The sequence below is a fragment of the Mandrillus leucophaeus genome, unplaced genomic scaffold (assembly GCF_000951045.1).
Source record: "Mandrillus leucophaeus isolate KB7577 unplaced genomic scaffold, Mleu.le_1.0 Scaffold611, whole genome shotgun sequence".
Classification (NCBI taxonomy): domain Eukaryota; kingdom Metazoa; phylum Chordata; class Mammalia; order Primates; family Cercopithecidae; genus Mandrillus; species Mandrillus leucophaeus.
Genome location: NW_012106598.1, coordinates 1,224,536 through 1,246,549, shown reverse-complemented (window position 1 = coordinate 1,246,549; position 22,014 = coordinate 1,224,536). Strand labels below are relative to the sequence as shown.

The 22,014-nt window shown below is 36.9% G+C and overlaps 1 protein-coding gene across 1 annotated transcript in view; it reads left to right on the top strand.

The window, feature by feature from the left end:
- Nucleotides 1–22,014, top strand: part of NIPAL2 (NIPA-like domain containing 2) — a 185,822-nt gene that overhangs the window by 117,929 nt on the left and 45,879 nt on the right. Inside the window, exons 2-4 of the mRNA XM_012000020.1 lie at nucleotides 1,983–2,051; nucleotides 3,417–3,588; nucleotides 19,856–19,915. Of these exons, the coding sequence (XP_011855410.1) occupies nucleotides 1,983–2,051; nucleotides 3,417–3,588; nucleotides 19,856–19,915 (301 nt within the window). The remainder of the gene's footprint in view (nucleotides 1–1,982; nucleotides 2,052–3,416; nucleotides 3,589–19,855; nucleotides 19,916–22,014) is intronic.

The following is a 22,014-nucleotide window of genomic DNA, read 5'->3' as shown; positions in this document are numbered from 1 at the left end:
AAAAAAAAAAAAAAAAAAAAAACACAGCTTTTAATCTTGGTGAAACACAATTTATCTATTTTTTTCAATGCCTATGCTTTGGTGTCATATCCAAGAAATTATTGCCAAACCCTGCCACCAATTTTTAAATACCCAGCCTGAATCCATTTAAACTGTTTAGTGAATGACTTAAAGAATTTTAAAGTGAGTTATTTCTATTCAACAATGTACTTTTATAATTATGGGAGATGTTAATAAATATCCATTCATGGCCAAAGTTTTTTCTCAGTCTTCATTTTCCTGATTAATGCCAAGTACATTAGATGTAAATAGGAAGCATGGAAATAGTACATTGTATTGTACCTCAATTGTTTCCCCATGAGGGATCGTGATCAAAATTATTACCAATTGCCTCTCTTAGGAAAAGAAAATTCTTAACTGATTAAAGACCATGGATATTATATATCAACTATATAATGAGTTTTCAACTTTTTACTTCATTTAAAAAATACTAAATTTCATTTCTAAATACTAAATTTCATGCTATACTTGAGTCAGGCTGGAATTTGGTGTCTTATTGCTACAAAAATCACATATAATAAAGCTCTAAAACTTCAAAGACATTTTGCATTCTGAAAAGGGTTCTTTGTGGTTGCAATGCTCATTTGAAATTCAAATAACTTCTTGGAATTTGAAGCTAGCTAGAAGTTACATACTGTAGAATAAGAGGGAGATGATCCTTTGTATCACTGCTAATTTATACTAATAGAAGATATTATACTTTTGGACCTAGATGGGAGCAACAAATGCATCTTTTGAAATCATTAAATAATACATGAGCTATCCATGATAAACATCTTGGGCAATGTGTAAGAACTTACCTTTTAACTTCTATAGTTCTTGTGTTAGATGATTATATACTTTTTCAAGCAAGTGTTTGTTAAATCTTCAATTTTATATTGCAGTAGATGATGCAGAAGACCCAATAGAAAGAAGCATAAGACTTGGTTCTTTTCCCTCAGAGAATTTGAGCAAACATGATAATATTAAAGAATAAATAAGGGAGGCTTACCATTTAGAATCTGAGAAAGTCAAGGTGGGCCGAGGTGGTCTGAGGAGGTCTCAAGGAGATGGACCTCTGCAGGCCAAGAGGGCGAGGTTTGGTTGGAGTGAGTGAGAGGCGCACCTGCACGACCTAGGAGAGCAGTGACATGAGAAAGTGTCACATCTGGCTGGAGGATAGCACGTGCCACATACCTGAGATAGAGGAAGCACATTAAAAGTAAGTTATGGACAGAGGGCTGGGTGAGGACTAATTGTGGTGAGCTGGTATAGTAGTTTATTGTTTGATATAGTAGACTGTAGAGAATCATTGTAGGTTTTTGACCAGGGGAGTAGTAGGAAAATTTAGCCCATCTCCAGTGGAGATCATAGAGCCTTAGAAGTAAAGGGATTTCTGGAAACATCTTATCTAATATCCCATTTTTACTTAGGCCAGAGAAGTGAAGTAACTTGCTCAAAAGGTTACCCAGTTAGAAAAGAGCAAATCTGTGTCTCAGATTTATCCTTTACCTTGTAGTCCGATTATCTTTCTTTCATATCACAGTCCTCCAAAACCTATTAGAGAAAAGAAAATAAAAAGAAAGGATACATAAGAAGCAGCATCTTGATAGGAAAAAGCCAAATAAATATTTTATTTATATTAGTAAATGAGGCAGGCAAATATCTAGAGAATTCATAGAGGACCAAGTGATTTCTTAAAAATAGTGTCTGAAAAAAGTGAAAAACTAATTCTAATTAAATCATATTAATAGGTATTTATGGTATTAATTGGTTATTCTACATTACTATAAGAATGTGTAATTTTTATCAAACCTACCCTAGCAAATGGGTACTAAGCTAAAGCTGAATTACTGAACAAATGAATGAATACCTAAATTTGTCTTTTTTCTTCCAGTAAATATCTTACAAGTATTATTTAAGGAAAACATTTTCTTTTACAGATTCACCTTTTTGGAGTTTTGCTGGCCATTTTAGGAAACTTGGTGATCAGCATTTCTCTAAATATTCAGGTAAGAAAAAAGCTTATTTTTCTAGCACTGTAGATTAATCCAGGGACACATTATGACTCTCATGGGCCTTGGAAACTTTTGTCTTTGTGGCTCTTTTCTCCATAAAAATTATAAAAATATATATATTTTATGACCTCATTGGTGTAAAGAGAAATATAATGCAAGCTGGAGTGCATTCATTTTTCTTCTTCTTCTGATTTTAAAAGAAATTAATTTTGGGGGGTGTGGAGTGGGCTCTGACTGTATTGTAGACCCTAGGTAAGGGGCCTATGGTGTCACTGGTTTGATTTGCAGTACTTTGATTTCTTTCATAGCCTTCACCTCAGGTGGGATATGGATACTTTTTAGAAGCAGTTCATAAAAGTACAGATTATAGGGTTTTTTCCCCTTTCTTTAAAATGCTCTTAAATATGCCAGTATAGACTAATGGTCTTGAGGAAAGAATGTAGAATACAAAATAGGAACTATAATTGAACATGAATTAGAAACCTGAATAAATTGCTGATTTGCTAAATGCAAATTGAAGGAAATATGAATTTTTAACCAAATCAGGAATTAAATAAACCATTTTAAATCATTTAATGAATCAGTTTGAATTAGAATCAAATTGCTGCAGTCTCTAAAATGATTTGAATCAAAATAAACCCGAACATCAAAATATCTCCCAGAATGTTATATGGTAATTCCCTCTTAACCTCAGGGGATAAATTGCAAGACTCCCAGTGGATGTCTGAAACTAGAGCTAATACTGAACCCTATTCAGTATATACTATGTTTTTCCTATACATACATACCTATGATCACATTTAATTTATAACTTAGGCACAGTAAAAGGTTAATAACAATAACTAATAATAAAATAGAACAAGTAACTAAGATAAGGGTTACCTGAACACAAGCACTGTGCTATTGCAACAGCTGATCTGATAACCGAGAGGCCCACTGAATGACTAAGGGACGGGGAGCATCTGTAGCCTGGATACATTGGACAAAGGGAGGATTCACATACCAGGTGGGACAGCAAGAGATTTCATCCTGCTACTCAGAAGAGAATGCAATTTAAAATGTATGAAATGTTTATTTCTGGAATTTGCCATCTAATATTTTCTGACCATGGGTAACTGAAACCACAGAAAATGAATCCGTGGATCGAGGGGTGACCACTATATTTGTTTATACAAATCTTTGCTAGAAAATGACCTAGTATAATTTTCAATAATTCCCCAAAAATGTATTTGTTCTTTAAAAAATACAAAAATAAATTAGTGTTCTTATAAAAAGAATTAAAGGAAGACAAAAGAAAAAAAGTGGCATTCCCTTCATAGCTCAGAATGTTTTCTTATTTATCTTCTGATTTACTTTCAGAAATATTCTCACCTTCAGCTGGCACAACAGGAGCACCCAAGGCCATACTTCAAGAGTGTGCTGTGGTGGGGTGGTGTCCTGCTGATGGCCGTGGGAGAGACGGGGAACTTCGCAGCCTATGGATTTGCTCCCATTACTCTGATCGCTCCATTAGGCTGTGTGTCTGTTACAGGTAAGCTGTTGTGTGTTTTGACAAACAGAAACTTAATGAGCAGAAAAATTGGAGAAAAACACACAACTGAAACAACAAATGCACAAAAAAAGAAAGTCTATTGCCTGGTTTCTTAGCACATTAACATGGAACAATTATTCTGCTAATTTCAGCGATCCGTTGTCACGCTGTCACATTAACTATAGAAACTTGCAGTTTGTGACTCTAACACTTATCTGTGAAAGCCTGATGCCTGAGTCTTAATAAATTAACAGTGACAGAAAATGTTATACTATGCTTGTAATCATTAATGAGTTACCTAAAAGCATTTGTAATGCAATGTTTTATTCATATGTTAAACTGATAATACCTGTGGTTAGAATCTTTGATGTCTGGTCTTGACTTCATAGTTTAGTATCTGTTTGACATTAAGAATTAAATATTGGTTATTCTACATTACTATAAGAATGTGTAATTTTACAGTAATGTCACAAATATCTACTTTGAAATTTTATGTAATTTACTAAATACGTTTAGAAAACAGAAAATGAGATGTTGTGAAAGACTTTTAAAAAAAAAGAGCAAAAATCACTGCTAAAAAGAAGAACAAATTCTCTAAGCCCTGTTAAAATCAATAAAATCTTTTTGGTTTTACTCTTTATCTGTTGCTATGGAAACAGGATGTTTCTAAATTTGCGTGAATTTAGAAACTTCATTGAAATAGAAACAACTTGATAGTCATTATCTGTTAACAACTAGATCAAGCATATCACATGTTTACATATCCCAATTTAAATGTTCCTCCTAAACAACTATATGATATTCTTAAAGAAAACATCATTTAAACTGAAACAATGCAGATTCAAAGATAATTTTATTTTATTTTGTAAGTCATTTATCTCAATCATTTAAAATATTTTATTTAAAATACTTGAATGAGGTATAACAGAATATTTAGCAAAAAAAACACTTAACTTTGCTTTCTAGAAATAGCCTACTTAAAAGAGCCATCCTGTTACTACTCTGAAGAGGCACACAATTTATGTAATCATTTACTGTTTTTAACATTCCAATAGAATAAGCAAATTGGGTAAACCTCACTTTCTATTTAGTAAACCACATAACATGTACATAGACATTTTAGACATTTTATGTTTTCAAAATCTAAGAAATAACAGATAAAAGATCTAGTTATATGGTGAACTTGGGATCCCTCCAGACTCTTGCTGTCTTGAAAATATTGTTTTATTCTCCAATAATGACTGTGTTTGTCATGCTGATCTTTAGTTTTGTTCCTTACTTTATGCTGTTTCCATGAAATAGCCAGAGAAAAATGTGTCCGGGCATATTAGATAGATAACTGGGGAAGGCAGGTGGTGAGTGCACCATATGGTATTGAAATTCTCCATTTATCTCACGTCTCCTGGTCCTGGGAAGTCTTTTGCAGGAGTGGGGTATAAGAAAAAGGGTGCTACCCCCAGGTGGTTCAGACAAGGGGAAATACTGTTGTAAAGATCAGAGATTTCACAGAAATGAGATATAACCAGACCTCATGGGGCCTGAAGTGAGAATGGGGCAGTTTTCAGGACTTCAGAGTCAGCAGTCGTACCCTTCCTAGACCTTCAGTGAAGCTGCCTGTGAGTCTGCCTATCTTGGCAAGACTTGATCCAAGCTCTCATTAAAAACTGAAAGCTGAAGCTTTCCAAACTTCCACTCAGAAAGAGAGTCCTATTCTCCCAAGTCCCCTGCGAGCCAGTCCACCCACCTTCAAACTCGGAGCCTACTGCCTTGACAGATGGGCTTTTTCTTCATGCTATAGATTATTTTTCTTTGTGTGCTGTTAGCCCCAATTAATGTTTCAGCTTCAGAACATTTTTAGTTATCTCCCTCTCTGTCCATCTGAAATGATTCAAAGATGTGAACTTATAGCCTCAAACACAACTCATTTCCTACTTTACAATCTTTACACACAGTAATGTATGTTCATAAATAGTATTCCCACAGCAGTCCTGAGCTGGATTTAAGTCATTGTAAAGCTTTGTGGGTGGGTGAGGGACTGCTGGTGATGGAGGATTTTCCCTAGTACAAACCCCTGCTACCCTGAGATTCTTTATAAAGATCCTAGAAACTCTAGAGAATTTGAAGGAAAAGGGAAAGTATAAACCAGATGTGTCTTATGTCTGTGTCTAAAGATGAAGCAGAAAATCCACACTTTTCTATGTTAAAACTTTTTTTTGGTATCATTTCTTGGGAGCTTTAAGAAATCAAATCTCCCATTGAATTTGAATAAAAAATAAGACCTGTTGCAGTGTTGCATGGGAAATTGCAGATTCTTTTCTGATTTTTCTTCTGTCTTTTGTTGCTTTTCTAAGAGAAGGAGACAGAGACAGAAACTATTAAAATCCAGAACACTTACAATAGTTTTAGCCCTTAAATCCAAATGTGTTAAGTCCCTTAAGTCTTTTATCTTTCTCCCTCTCCTTAGACAGTCTGGTTCACACCAACACATTCTGCTCCATTTTTCCTTTCCAGAAGTAGGGAGAGACAGTGCAGGTAAACACGTGGACTAGTTTTACTACACTGATGATTGCTAATATGCCAGACCTGCTATTTTGTCTCACATAATCAAAATTCCTGCTCCTTTTGTATACTTTGAGTATAATATATATTTGTATACTTTGAGTACAATATATTCAATTAAATATATAATATTTAATATATTTATGTTTAATAAATACAATTTTATTATTGTATTTAACATATTTAATATAATTGTATTATTATACTTAATATAATTATATTGATTATATTTAATATATATTTAATATATTGATTATATTTAATAAGATATTAAATTTTATTTTGTTATATATTTAATATATATTAAATATAGTTCTATATTAATAGATACTATACTAATTGAATATGTATTCAATTAAAGTATGCATGTCATATGATTGATATATATATGTCTGACATATATGCTAGTCACATATAGGACTCATTTGTAAGAAGCACCACAGTTAGCAATATGGGCATTTCAACTTGCCCTCTACCCATGTTTTCCTGCCTTGAAACATCTTTCTTCTGTGATTTTTTCCCCTCTCTCTGTGTGTCCTGCTGTTCCTCACTGACATGCTCAGCTTCAGGCAGCATTTGTCCAACATTAGTTTTACAGGTAGATTCATAGGTGTTCTAAGAAACAAAGAATTCCATAATCAAACAGCATTCTGCAATTTGGGGTTTTAAAGGTGACAGAGGTTTCATTAGTGTAGAGCTTCTTGGGGCCTTAAGACAGGCCCATGCACACTGTGAATCGTGAGAGGCAGATGCAGTACGCCAGGTCTCCAAAACATACTGAGCGCATCTGAGATTCCCTTGATTGTATCTCAAGGCAGTTCTGCAGAAAACCCTTTAGGGAATTCTTAAGGCAAAGCTCACAGGCAGTCACATCGTGCTAGAGACTCAGCCTAAATAACCCGTCTATGCCTCACCGTGAAGACGGCAAAATGGGGAATGATCTCAGTGCACAGGGATGCCCAGGCCTGGGTCCAGCTTTTTGAGAGAGTCAGAACCTTCGTATCCTTGTGTCATCTTTTAATTTTACTTTATTTTTCTCACTGGAAGTCTTTCTCAATGAATAATAGGTCCAAAATCTATTCTGACTAAAGCGCGAGTTATACTAGCAGTGTGGTTAATTCTAGATGTGGATTTGTGTAATTCAGAAAGCTTAATTAATGATTTTCAATTTCACCTAGAGGCTAGGTTCAATACTCACCCTAATAAACCAGGGCAGCAGAAAGGTCAAGAGCTCTAGGACCACACTGCCACGGTTCAAATCTCAGTTCTGCCATTGGCAAGCTCTGTGACCTTGGGCAAATTATTAAAACCAGTTTATGCCTCAGATCCCTAGCCTGTAAAATGGGAGTGAAGTAGTTTCTGTATTAGAGGTCGTTGTGGGGAAGAACTGAGTAAACTCAAACATCTAAAGACAGTGTTGGGTAGATAGTATTTGACATAATGACAACACTGGCTATCATCACTATGATTTGTGATTATTAGTGTGTAGAAAAATAAAATACCTTATTCTTTATAATGGAGCATACTTTCATGCCTCCAAAGATGGCTGATGGTTAAATCCTCTAAAATGGAGAAATCAGTTCAAGAAAGGCTTTTTATTGTTATTATCCACGCAGTGGTTAAATTTATGGAGAGCAGAAAAGTAGGATGATCCTCACTGCCCATTTTTCATCTAATTAAGTAGCAATTACCTTCAACCCCCTCGCATATTCCCTACCAAAACACAGTGGAAAATAGAAGAATTTCCAAATAACCTACCAAGACGAAATACATTTTGAAAACAAATACAGGAGTTTGTCAGAGGAAATGCTTAGAAAGCTAGATGTGTATGCAGTTTTCCATCTTCGTGCTCTGGTTTCAAAGAGCTTGTGTTCTCTTGTTCATTAACTACATAGAGAGGCTGAATGGCAGATTCCTTTCAGATCAACTGTGATTTGAGGATATGTTTTCTGGGAAACTATTAATATACTAGATATCCAGTACAAAAACATAGGTTAGCTATTCTGTGGAGTTTGTAATAAAATTTCAAACTACTGCTAATCCTTCGTGTCTCAGGTAAACCCTTCCTCAGGAGGCCTTCCCTGGCTTTTAGACTAAGGTAATTAAACAGGCTTATCCTCTGCTCCCTTCACACTCTATGCAGGCCTTCCTCTCATCTGTGTGGTGCCGTTTTGTGAATTAGAAAAAGAGAGCCCTTTCTCAAAATACTTTATTTCTGTCTGTCTGCAAATGATTGTAATACATTAATTTTGTTAGAGCAGGACACTCTGGCAACATCTGTCAGAGAATTGTGTTGAGAAATACACAAACCAACAAGGTGTGAGACGCGGATGGTGCCACCTCAGATGTGGAGACTTTCTGCATTCCAAAACTTACACAGCCTGTCCAACCACACACAGCGACCCTGCCCTATGCTTCCCCTTTGGCACCTCTCAGCATGCTCACAATGACCTGTTTCATGTCCTTCCTCACCATTTAACTGAGACCCAGGGGACTGGTGACTGACTACGTGTCTTGTTGCTTGACATTTGCCCTTCCTGGAAGAGCATGGCACGAGGAAATCACACAATGCAGCCTGCAGAATTGGTTTGAATTTGAATTTTGATAAAACAAGGATAGGATATTCCGTTCTAGGGTGTTGGAGGAGATAAATGCTTGCTTAAAAGATTTCAATTTCTAATGAAGCATGGTGGTTAAACAGTTCATTTCAAGAGACTCATGAATATTCATGCTTGTGAACACTCATAGGGCTATACGCCCATCCTTTGGGAATTGAGTTCAATTATTTGTGCATCTCCAAAGCGTGGGCTTACATTTAATGTTTTCCTTTTTCTGTTTATCCCCATGACTGTGATCTATGCTATGCCTAAACATTTAAAGATGATTAAAAACAATGAAGTTATCAACAGTCGAAAGAATTGAAGCCACATGGAATTACATAGCTTCATGGCAGACTTCTCTCAGTATAAAATTAACTTGTCTATGGAGCAGCAAGGAAGTGGGATATGGAGGGAGATCGTTGCAGGGGCAAGGAGAGAGGGAGGGAGAAATAGAACATGATGGAAGCACCGGTGACATTTTTCAGTTCTATGCCTCTGAGTATATTGATTAAAAGTAACCAGAAAAGAGTGCAAGAACATATCAGCTTTTTCCAAGTTAAATTCAGGCAATACTTTAGACAAAGTAATAAAGGTAAGAAACTAATATTGAATGAGCATCCACTATGCCAGGTATGAGACACATAAACTCATTACCTCAATCATTGCCCAGCTGAATGGAAATGAGTAATAAATAGATTGACTTTGGGATAAATTATATTAAATTAAGCACTTGAAATTTTGTATGGAAAGATAATAGCAGCTAGCAGCAAGATCTCTGTGGCCCTAGAATAAGTTCCTAAGAGAAGTAGTCGCTCTGTTACTAATTTGTATTAAGGTTGGAGAGCTAACTGCACTAAGAAAATGAGGAAAGCGTGAGTCTGATAAGTCTTTTCCATCTCTAATTTTCCCCAATATGCTGGGTTTTGCTCAAATCAAAATTCATGATGTGGAATACATGTTGTTTTGTGTGTTTCTGTGGTGCTGTTATGAAGCCCTAAACTGAAATGTATCTGTAATCCATTAGACGACGGTCATAGCAGAGCCAGGAAGCCCTGGTGAGGCCTTTTGGAATTCCAAAGAAATCATGTCAAGCAGAAACTTTGGTCTCCAAGATTTTTATTAGAAACAAATGAAAGGAAACATAAACAGACCAATGAGCAAGTGACCCATGGCGTTACCCAAACCTAGATGCTGCGAATTCTCTTTGTCCCTTAGAGCAATGTGCTTAGTGCCAGCCTGGATGAGGTCACCGGAACTCTAAAACCTCACAGGATGCCTGTGATAGTGTCACTTCACATGGACATTGATTTTAATGTTCAAGATATGCAGAAAATATCGCTTTTCTTAGTGGCTTGCTGAGTTATCTGCTTTTGCGTGTTTGTCCAAAAACCGGCCTACATAAAATGTGTGAAACTCTGAAGTTTTCATTTTATGTCCGTTCATACACTCTCAGCAGAAAGCATTCCTGAAGCCTACACGCTTTATTTGAAACATCTTTTCTACTCATCCTTATTTTTTGAGCATGCCACAAAGTATTTCTAGAGAGGCTGCTAATGGTGAAGTAATACACAATTAAATTTGTAATACAGAATTAATCTAGTCGGTGGTAGTATTTTTACTTTTTTGGAGTCTTTTCAACTTTAATCATTAATGCATGCCAAGAAAAACGTAGAAAAGAAAGGATTATTGTTCTTAACCCAGGTAAGTTCCCTCATTTGAAATTATGCAAATTGTCTCTGAATGACAGTTCCCTCTTCATTATCTTCAGTAAATGACAATAGCAATTTTTTAATCAACATGAATTACTTGACACTTCTCTTCCTGCCAACATGAATGGTAGAACTTTTCTCTCTGTAAGATGACATTTTTCAAACTGTCATATCCTCAGATATTCAAACCTTAATTCCATGGAATACATTGTAATTGACATACCTCTTTTCCTAAAATTCTACAACTAATGGGGAATGATAATTACATAGCAGTGCCTCAATATGGTTAGAGTTGACTCAGCCTGTGAGCACGCTCAATGTGTCCACGTGTTTGAAGCCTGATTGTGACTGACATGAAAGTGTTTTTGTGGTTTGCTTTTTAGCAGTACAATAAAGTTGCCATTATAAGTGGTCAGAAACCACAAGCCAGATATTTACATGTGAGGCTCTGTTTGTATCATCATTATGTAAATATGTTATTTTCATGTCATGGTTTGTTTTTTTTTTGGTAAAAGAGAGTTTTCCTTACTGTTTTATCTTCTACTTTCCTATATTATAAATATACATCATGGTTTCTCCTTATATCACAGAGGTGACACAATAAATTGAATGTCCAGGGAATGAAAATGGATGGAATTTTTATTTGTAGGCTAGATCAGAGTTCACAAACTTGCCTGTAGACCAGAGTTGGCCCACGTTTTGACTGGCTCAAACAATGCTTTTAAAGAATACTAATTAATTTCCTATGGGTAAAAATTAGACAATAACACACACAAAAAAGCTGAATTTTTGGCTAAAGAATCAGATTTGGTAGTGCTGGATTTGCAGTTGGCTAAGGCTGATTCAGGAGTGCCACCTTTCACTGATCTTGAATAGTTCACCATGGCCCCACAGCCCCTCACCACCATGGCCAGCACCCCCCATCACTGCAGCCCACCCTCTCATCACCACAGCCCACCCCTCATCATTACAGCCTACCCCCATTACTATGCCCACTCCCTCATCACTAGAGCCCACCCCCGCATCATTATAGACTACACCCCATCACCACACCCATCCCACTCATCACCAGAGCCCACCCCCTCATCATTACAGACTACACCCCATCGCCACGCCCACCCCCCTCATCACCAGAGCCCACCCCCTCATCATTGCAGCCTACCCCCATCACTATGCCCACTCCCTCATCACTAGAGCCCACCGCCGCATCATTACAGACTACATCCCATCACCACGCCCAGCCCCCTCATCACCAGAGCCCACCCCTTCAACATTACAGACTACACCCCATCACCACACCCACCCCCCTCATTCACCAGAGCCCATACCTCTTATTACTATGGACCACCCCCCTTATTTTATTTTATTTTATTTTTTGTCTTCAGAGGATTACCTTAAAGGCCCTTATAGGCATTTGAGTTTCTAACCTGTCAACCAAATGTTCTTTTTCTCCCCAGCTGAATCAGATAAGAATATCATATCCGTAATCACATTTGAGTAAGGTAAAATTAATTGATTGTCTTAGCTTTGGGTTACATTTGTCTTTAAGAAGTGATAATGAAGGGTAAAAAAAAACAGAGAGAAACAAAAGTGAACAAAATCATTTAAACAGTTATTGAAATCATTTAAACATACCCTAAACATTTAAACAGTTATTGAACAGTCTTCTGTACCATTAAGCTTTTAATAAAAAATTATTATTTTAGGGGAAGAGAGTTTAAATAAAAAGCACACATATGTCTTAATATTACATATTTAAAAAGGGAATACCCATTTACCTATTATTCTACAGACACAGGGTTCTAAACTGACATGTAAAAAGCTGCCCTTGAGCTAAATTGCTAACAGAGAAGTGTGGTATTTAACTTCTCATTTACTAATCCTCATTAGTAGCTATTACAGAAGAGCCCAAACCAAGTATTTACAACTTTTCTGAATACTCATGCATCAGGTTAATTTATGGTTGGCTTTTTCTCTCTCGTGACCTGCTATGGGTCTTAGAGCATCAAATAACTCTTCCATAATAACAGCTGGTCTTGGACTGAGTCTCATAAACTGAAGGATATCAGAGAGTATGTGAATGAAGGACAAACCGAGAGTTGATTCCTAAGTAAATCAAGACGCACAAGGAAGCACAAAACCAAGACACATACCTCGCTCTGGGACTGGCACCCTCCCCGACATCATTGGAAGGCACCGGAAACTTGCTTGGTCTTTTACCTGAATCCAAATGCCCATGTATAGGTTTCCTTATGTGAATCTTGATCAAAATGAATCTCCATTTTGATTGCCAACCTAAATGAATTTCCATTTTGATTGCCAACCTAAGTGACACTTAATAGCCACAAGGAGAACAGATGACTCACCAGTAGGAATCAGTCCACTGCAATTGCTGCTGAGAAGCTTCCTGATCTTAAAGCATTAGAGCTTCAAGGGCAACTGGGTACATTAAATACGTTAGACTCCTCCATGGAGGTACCACTTTGCACCAGAGGAAAGACTAGAAGAAGGTTGTATGTCCTTTCCCCTTATGGATAGTATTCCTGCCGTCTTCCCCCGCCCCACCCCCCATGACTTCTACAGAACCACTCTTTGGATTTTGGCATATTATCTTTTCAAAATTTTTTATTTTTTAATGTAATTTTAAAAATTGTTTTAATTGACAAATAATTTTATATGTTTATGGGGTACAGTGTGGTGTTTTGATAGACGTATATGCTGTAAAAATATTACATCAGGCTAATTAACATATTTATCATCTCATCTACTTCTCATTTTGTATGGTTAAAAATATTTAGGCAAAAGACCGGGCACTGTGGCTCACTCCTGTAATCCTAGCACTTTGGGAGGCCAAGGCGGAAGGATCACGAGGTTACGAGCTCAAAACCAGCCTGGCCAACATAGTGAAACCTCATCTCTACGAAAAATACAAAAATTAGCCGGGCATGGTGGTGGACTCCTATAGTCCCAACTACCTGGGAGGCTGAGGCAGGAGAATCGCTTGAACTTAGGAGGCGGAAGTTGCAGTGAGCCGAGATCGCCAATGCACTCCAGCCTGGGCAAGAGAGCCAGGCTCCGTTTAAAAAATAAATAAATAAATAAAAATTAGGGTGGGTACAGTGGCTTTTGCTGTAATCTCAGCACTTTGGGAGGCCAAAGTAGGAGGATCAGTTGAGCCCAGACGTTTGAGACTAGCCTGGGCAACACAGTGAGACTCTGTGTCTACAAAAAATTGAAAAACTATCCAGGCTAGTTTTTAGTACACGGTATTGCCTATAGTCCCAGCTCCTTGGGAGGCTGAGGTGGGAGAATCGTGTGAGCTCAGGAGGTTGAGGCTCCAGTGAGCCGTGACTGCGCCACTGCACTCCAGCCTGGGTAACAGGAGACCCTGTCTCAAAAAAAAAGAACTTTTAAAATCTACTATTTTAGGAATTTTGAAATATGTATTACTGTTAACTTGGTCACCATGCTGTGCAATAGACCACTAAAACTTATTCCTCCTGTCTAAATGAAATTTGATAAATTGGTATATTATCAATGGTACATTACCTTTCGCCTTTTATACCATGGTATACCAATGGTATATTACCTTTCACCTTTTATTTTTTTAATGCATTATGGCCATTGTGGTCTAGTGCTTGACTCTGGAGTCACTGCGTGACATTGTGTAATAAACTTAAACTCTCCAAGCTTCAGCTTCTTTACCTGTAAAATGAGCATAACAATGCCAACTATCTCACTGAGATGTTGGGAGGATAGAAAGAGTTAATTATTCCATGTCAAACCCTTAATAAGTAGAATATTCAGCCACCATTATTATGTATAAATTTTCCTGTCATGATCATTGTATCAATATAATTTTCTACCTCCTTCAACATAATAGCATAAAATTTTCAATATCACTATGTAATTTTCCATAATAAATTCTATTAGCTGCATAATATTCTACTGATTATTGCTGAACATTTAGATTATTCCAGTTTTCCACTATGAAAAATAATTTTGTAATTGACACCTTTAGGCTTGAGACTCTCAGTTTTTTGGAATGCTTCCTTAGAACAGTTCACAGATGCAGAATTACTAGGTCAAAGAATTTGAACTGTTTGATGCTGTTGATAGATATTGTAAAATCATTCATCAGAAAGTTTGCATCAATTTACAATGACACTAGCAATGTGAGGGCGTACTGACTTTACTTCTTCCTTGTCAATACTCAGCCTTAAAATTGCGTGTGGAAAAGGGCACCTGGCTCTAAATTATCTTTATTACTGATGATTTGGACTTTCCCGTATGTGTTTGTCTGCTCTCATTTTTGAATTCCTTGTGTTCCTGCCCATTCATTTATCCACCGGGGTTGTGTTTCTTTGCCTACTGGTGGGTATACCTGTTCACACGTATCATCACTAAGTAAAGGAAAGATGCTGTGTCAAATCTTGGTGCTTTCAGTTATACCTGCACACATAGACCATGGTCATCTTGGAAAACAGAGGACCTGTCTCTTTTCCCTCAAATACTGAAAGCCACCTGGGAAAACACAAAGAGCACAGCTTGATCCATGCACTCTTATTTCTAATAACTGACTGTTTATAAAATGTTCAAGCAAGGAGAATAATAGAAAGGAGGAAGCACAAATGCTTCCGTTCACTGGTTGAGGAAATAAAACTGAGGCTAGCGTGTTAACATGTGCTGTATTCCATAGCTGGTTCTGGAAAGAGCAACACTCAAACCCAGGTGTTCTACACCCCAGCCCAGCACCCAGCCACCTAGGCAGTGTTGTGGAACTTCAGTTCTTCAATAGGACCTTCTTCTTTTCACCTGGAGTGATACTCTGAGTAACAAAACAGTAGGGAAGTCTTTTTGGCTAATTCCTGTCCGTATTCCACTTCCCAGCATCCTCGTGAATCAGCCTCAGCCTTTCCAACTGAGCATTTCCTTAAGGATAATGAAATAAGAATGAGTTGAAGACAGCTCAGCTCAGATGAGACCCCCTTTTGCAAATTTTGTATATCGGCCCCAAGATAAGATGATTCTTGGGTAACTGCAATGGCCATCAATTGTTGATAAGCCTATGGGGAAAGGGTGTCACATTTTATAAACATTTCCCACCTGCCAAGAATAACAGTTCACTGACTATGGGCAGTGAAGTTTTGACTGGGAAAATAGCCTGTCTGAAGCAGGGACATTTTATTAACCTGCTAGGACTACTATGTGCTTAGGAGAGCTCGCATCTTCCTCCTGGTTTTTCTTACATCAATTTTCCCCCCTGAAAAGGTACTTTTTAATAAAGCACCGAGATCAGTGAGCACTCTCTGTAAACCAGTGTCTTCTGAAGGCCAGAGGGAAAAGCATTCATGAGTCTCTGCCCAAACATGTCTCAAACCAAAAATGCACACACAATTGATTGCTTAAGTAAATATCCAGTCATAACTATAGTTTCATCATAGCTAGTACAAATCTGTTTAATTTTGTACTAGCTATGGTGAAACTATAGTTATGACTGGATATTTACCTAAGCAATCAATTGTGTGTTCTGTTTTCATGCTTTTTAAATGATTAATCTTGAAATGCTCTATTTTTGAATATTAAATTTTACTATAGGAATAAAAGTATAATAGATTTCCCCCTTTTCGAGGTGTTCATTAGGCAATGGTTATTGTTATAGCAACTACTAAAAAGTGTTGAACTTGACAGACCTCTGATTACAAACATATATGAGAGTACTTCAGTTTACATTTTTCTCATTTGAAAAATTTACTACTCTACTTAAAAGTCATGTTATTAGCTATTGCTCAATACTGCCTTTTTGCTCAGCACAGCTCTCATTTTAGCATGTTTTGCAAGATAAATGAGTTGAAAGTAAATGTATCTTAATAGAATGTTCTTTTTTATTGCCTTTTTTACTAGATAAATAAAACTAAAATATCTTTTTGTTCTATTACCTAAAAATTTTGTAGAAAATCTCATGTTCTCTTAAAACAGAAAAAAAATATATTATTAGCTGAATATGGAAGTGCATTGGACTTCTATTATCTTTCAGAAAGGAAGAGTAGCATATTTATGTTTCATAAAATTCTGACAATTATTTTATAGCAATTGATATAATTTGATACAAGTAGTGTACTTCCAGTTTTTTGTTACCAATTATGTCCTTTTTGCTTTTAGCAATGAAATTATTTCCCATATAACATTTTCCCCTCTTCCTTCTGAAAGTAAATGTATTAAGAAACTGTGGCTTAGCAACAAGAAAAGTAAAATGATGTTTTCTTACTTCAAGGGAGCCAATGGGGTATAGTGTACTAGAAAGAGCTCTGGACTGAGAGTAAGGAAATATGGGTGCCTGTTCCAGCTCTGCTGTAATGTAAATGTGTTTTAAATGGATGGCTCAGTGAATAGACAAACAAATTCTTTGGACCTCAGTTTCCCAATTTCAAGTTTAGAACCTGGAGTGGATTATGTCTATGTCTCCTACTAGCTTAAAATCTCCTCATTCCATGTAAGCAATGTTTCCCTTCTTACTATAATCCTTTGTTGTGAAATGGTCACCTCAAGGATTGTTAGAATGGAACACATTTGGGATGTGTTAACGCAGCAACACTTCACCTATTTTTATCGCTAATCTATCTCCTACTTAGAAACATCCCTTACTTAATTACACAGGAAGTCTGGGATTGGAGGGTGGGGTAGGGGTTCAGGTTTTTAATACCTTTTCTCATGCTCTACCATGTGAAATTAGTTTCCCTGGATTATTTTGGTTCAAATCTGAAATAGAAAATTTGCATACATTTTTATACCTATCCCAAATTCATTTCTTAATTTAATGAGCCATGTAGTCATGCATTAGTTTATCTACAGAAAATCTTGCTTTAATGTTTTGAAACCACAACACTCAAACTCATGCCTGATGAGCATTTCCCAGGCCTGGTTTACTCTGTGTGAAGCTTCCTTTCCTATAAGTAACCTGCCCAGGAAAAGTTTTGAAGGACAAAGATCAACCAGAATGAGAAAAAGCTAAGTTGAGACCAAAAAAAAAAAACCCAACAGAGACAAATAGCATCCCATCTTATCCCGCATGAGGGTTTCTGGTGTGGACTTATTTTGTTTTCAATAAACTGCCAAAATATCAGATATAGTCACATTCAAATTTAACCACACCATCTGTTTAATGGATTATTATACCATTAAAATTATGTCTATGAAGAATTCTTGATGACATGGCAAATTGTAATGTGATGACTGAGGAAACTGAGAAAATAAATTTGCCACTAAAGTTTGATCTCAACTGAAGAGAAATAAAAACACCAATATATTAACGGCAATTTTCTTTACAGGATGATATTATTTTATGATAATTTTCTTTCCTGTACTTTTGCTTTTAAAAAAAAACAGCAAATCGTTTTTATTAAAAATTTACAGCATATATTATGTTGCATTTTTTTTGTATTATTACAATTTTGGATTTTCCCATGCCTATACTCATAGAGAAATGGCCCCATAAGAGGAACAACTCAGAGAGGTTCAGTTTAACCCTGATACCTGAAGTGACAGTAGCAGACCGTGGATCGAGTGTATGGGAGAGAGTCCAGTAGTGTCACTAATGGGAAAGAGAACAGCTGCAAGGCTGAGATCCCATACGCTCTCATTTCATTTAATGAGCATTTATTGAACACTGTTTATGTGCTAGATACAGCTACTCACTGGAGATCTTAGAAGAATAAGAAGACGTATCTCAGATTAAAAGGAACTGATGGTCTTTCAGGGGAAGACAGGCATATAAATCTAGGTGTGGTGAAAAAGCTATATACAGGGGTCATCAGAGCATATGGGTGGGGTGATCAGCTCAGCCCAGGGGAATCCAGAAGTGACACTTGAGTCTAGAGCTGGTCACAAGGACAGGGGCAGAGCTGGACATGTATAAGCCATTGAGCATGAAACTGCACAGTGGATTCTGGGAATTATAATTACTTCAGTAAGGGTGGGCTACAGATTATCAAAGAAATAGACAAATGTGAGCAAAGCATCAGAAGCAAAATGATAGCTCTTCTAGTGTTCAGCTTGGTACTGTGACCTTTGTCCTGTAGACCAGCCACTTAGGGGTTGAAAGCAGTGTATTTACATCAGATTTGCATTTTAGAGTGATTACTCTGGTGGTGGTATGGGGAAACAGGAAAAGGGGGAAATGCGAGGTCAGAGAGAAGCTAATGGTCTAAGCCAGAGGAGAAGCTGCCCTGAGCTTGGGACAGGGCTGGTGATCACAGGAATGAAGATTCGGGAACAGACCTAACAGAGAGGGAAATAAGGCTGGTTGCAGTGGCTCACGCCTGTAATCCCAATACTTTGGGAGGTCGAGGCAGGAGGATCACTTGAGCCCAGGAGTTTGATGCCAGCCTGGGCAACATAGTGAGAACCCATTTCTACAAAAAAAATTTTTTAATTGGCTGGGAGGGTGGCATAAGCCTGTGGATCGTTTGAGCCTAGGAATGTAATGTTGCAGTGAGTTATGATCTTGCCACTGCACTCCAGCCTGGGCAAAAGAACAAAATCCTGTCTCAAAAAAAAAGAAAAAAATAGAGAGTGGACTATAGACTTTGACCCAGTGACCTGTTGGATGTGGATCGTCAAATAGAAAAGAAATAGGAGAAGTCCTGGGATTCTGGTGTTAGTAAGTAGATACAGGAATTGTCAGAACAGGAATTATGGGAGGAGATGCTGGGAAATCATGAGTTTCAGTTTAGCACATATTTAAAGTTCTTCCTGTCCTTTCTTTCTTTTTTTTTTTTTTTTTTTTTGAGACAGGATCTCCTTCTGTCACTGAGGCTGCAGTGCAGTGGTGCCATCATGGCTCACTACAGCCTCAACCTCCCAGGCTCAAGAAATCCACTCACCTCAGCCTCCCCAGTAGCTGGGACTACAGGCCCATGCCACCATGCCTGGCTAATTTTTTGTATTTTAAGTAGAGATGGGGTGTTTCACTATGTTGCCCAGGCTTATCTTGAACTCCTGGACTCAACTGATCCTCCCAAAGTGCTGAGCCTTACAGGCGTGAGGCACTGCACCCTGCCCCATCCTTCTTTCTTTCCTTCCTTTCTATCTCTTCCTGTCTTTCTACCCCTTCCTGCTCTGCCTTTCTTCTTTCTTTCCATTTGTTTGTTCTGTCATTTAGTAAACTTTTATTAAGCCCTCACAATATACAAGACACATCCGTTGTAAACCACAACAATTTTCACATATCCTCAGCCACAGGGGGAAGAAAGGCCTTTTTATAGCCACAACTGCTGAATGTCTCTGATCAGGACATAGCTCATCAGGCGTAAGACACAAATTGCTTAACTTCTTTCAAAAGGCATTGCGTAATAGACACTTTTATATTGGAACTACCACTAATGGCCATTTTCTTTCTAGGTAGTGCCATTATTTCTGTTACATTTTTGAAAGACAATTTGAGAGCCTCAGATTTACTAGGTAAGTAATTATTTAATTCATGTAATTGCAGCGTTGCTTGATCAGGAAATAAATAATACTATCCGTAAAAAGTATGTGCAATAAAAACTGCAAACAAATTACTGAAATGGGTGTAAGTCTCATTTAGAGACAAGCATTATTCTGTCTTGGAGCTGCCATCTCTTCTCACATGAAATACTTCCATTTCTATTGTGACCACTGCTAAATGTGATCAATTTTTGCTATAGCAAATTATTAATTAATAATTATAATGAATTATTATAAAATAATTGATAATGGATTATTATATTAATCAATTGAGTGGATTATATTATTATAATGCATTGAATTATAATTTCATGTCATTTTATTATTACAATAACCCATTAAATACAAATACTTTAGGCACTTTAAATAAAACAATGCCTCCCCTCTTCCAGGGAGATCATATTTTTTTTTAAATTTGAGCTCTAAATGTGACACTAGTGTTGGTATGTTGAGCATTTGTATATTTTATAATGGGTCTTTATAATAATATTAATGTTATAAAATTGTATGAACACAATAAAATTCAATGAAAACATCTGTGTTACCTAATAGACTACCACACTCCAAAGGATATATTTGTCATATTGTTACAAGAAAGTATTGCATAAAAATGAAAACCACAAAAAATTTGCTGCACCAACCAACTACAATTTATATTTGACTTTTCCCAAAAGTAGCACAGAACATTGTTCTTAAATATTTTATTTGGACATATAGTTATTAATGGAAAATGACAGTAGCCTTCCTGGCTGTAAGAAACATTTCTGATGTATGGCAAAGCCATCATTTATGTATTGCATTTTCCAGTTATTGTTGGACATATCATTGGTGAGAAGAATTATAGAGAATCATATTTTCTTCTGTGACACAAACCTGTTTGAATTGCTGCTGACATATGATAATGAATACAAATACTTTAGGCTCCTTAAATAAAACAATGCCTCCCCTCTTCCAGGGAGATCATATTTTTTAAAATTTTGAGCTCTAAATGTGACACCAGTGTTGGTATGTTGAGCATTTGTTTTCCCTGATCATGTTTCCCTTGAGCATAATGTCTTGAAAATGTTTTCTCTTTTTCTTTTCCTCCTTGGTTTGATTCTGCTAGCAGAGTTTTTAGTCAACATTGTCAAATTCTTCATGGTTAAATGTTTTTCTAAATGCATTCATATGTGGATTCTATCTCTCCCAATATAATATTTTTCTATACCCTTTTTAATATAATGTGGTTTGTAGAATCATTTGGGGAAGATGTATGGACTCAGAAATAAGAATGGCCAATGCCTGATGCAGTGGCTGATGCCTATAATCCCAGCACTTTGGGAGACCGAGGCAAATGGATTGCTTGAGTCCAGGAGTTCAAGACAGCTTGGGCAACATGGCAAAACCCCATCTCTACTAAATATATATATATATATATATATAAAATAGCCAGGTGTGGTGGCATGCACCTGTAGTCGCAGCTACTTGGGAGGCTGAGGCAGGAGGATCACCTGAGCCTGGGAGGACAAGGCTGCAGTGAACCAAGATTGCACCACTGCACTCCAGCCTGGGCAACCTGAGTGAGACCCTATCTCAAAAAGAAAAAAAAAAATGGTAATGACCATCGATGCTAGAAAGAAACTGCATCAACTAATGAGCAAAATAACCAGCTAACATCACAATGACAGGATCAAATTCACACATAACAATATTAACCTTAAATGTAAAAGGGCTAAATGCACCAATTAAAAGACACAGACTGGCAAATTGGATAAAGAATCAAGACCCATCAGTGCACTGTATTCAGGAGACCCATCTCACATGCAGAGACACACATAGGCTCAAAATAAAGGGTTGGAGAAAGATCTACCAAGAAAATGGAAAACAAAAAAAGGCAGGGGTTGCAATCCTAGTCTCTAATAAAACAGACTCTAAATGAACAAAGATCAAAAGAGACAAAGAAGGCCATTACATAATGGTAAAGGGATCAATTCAACAAGAAGAGCTAACTATCCTAAATATATATGCACCCAATACAGGAGCACCCAGATTCATAAAGCAAGTCCTTAGAGACCTACAAAGAGACTTAGACT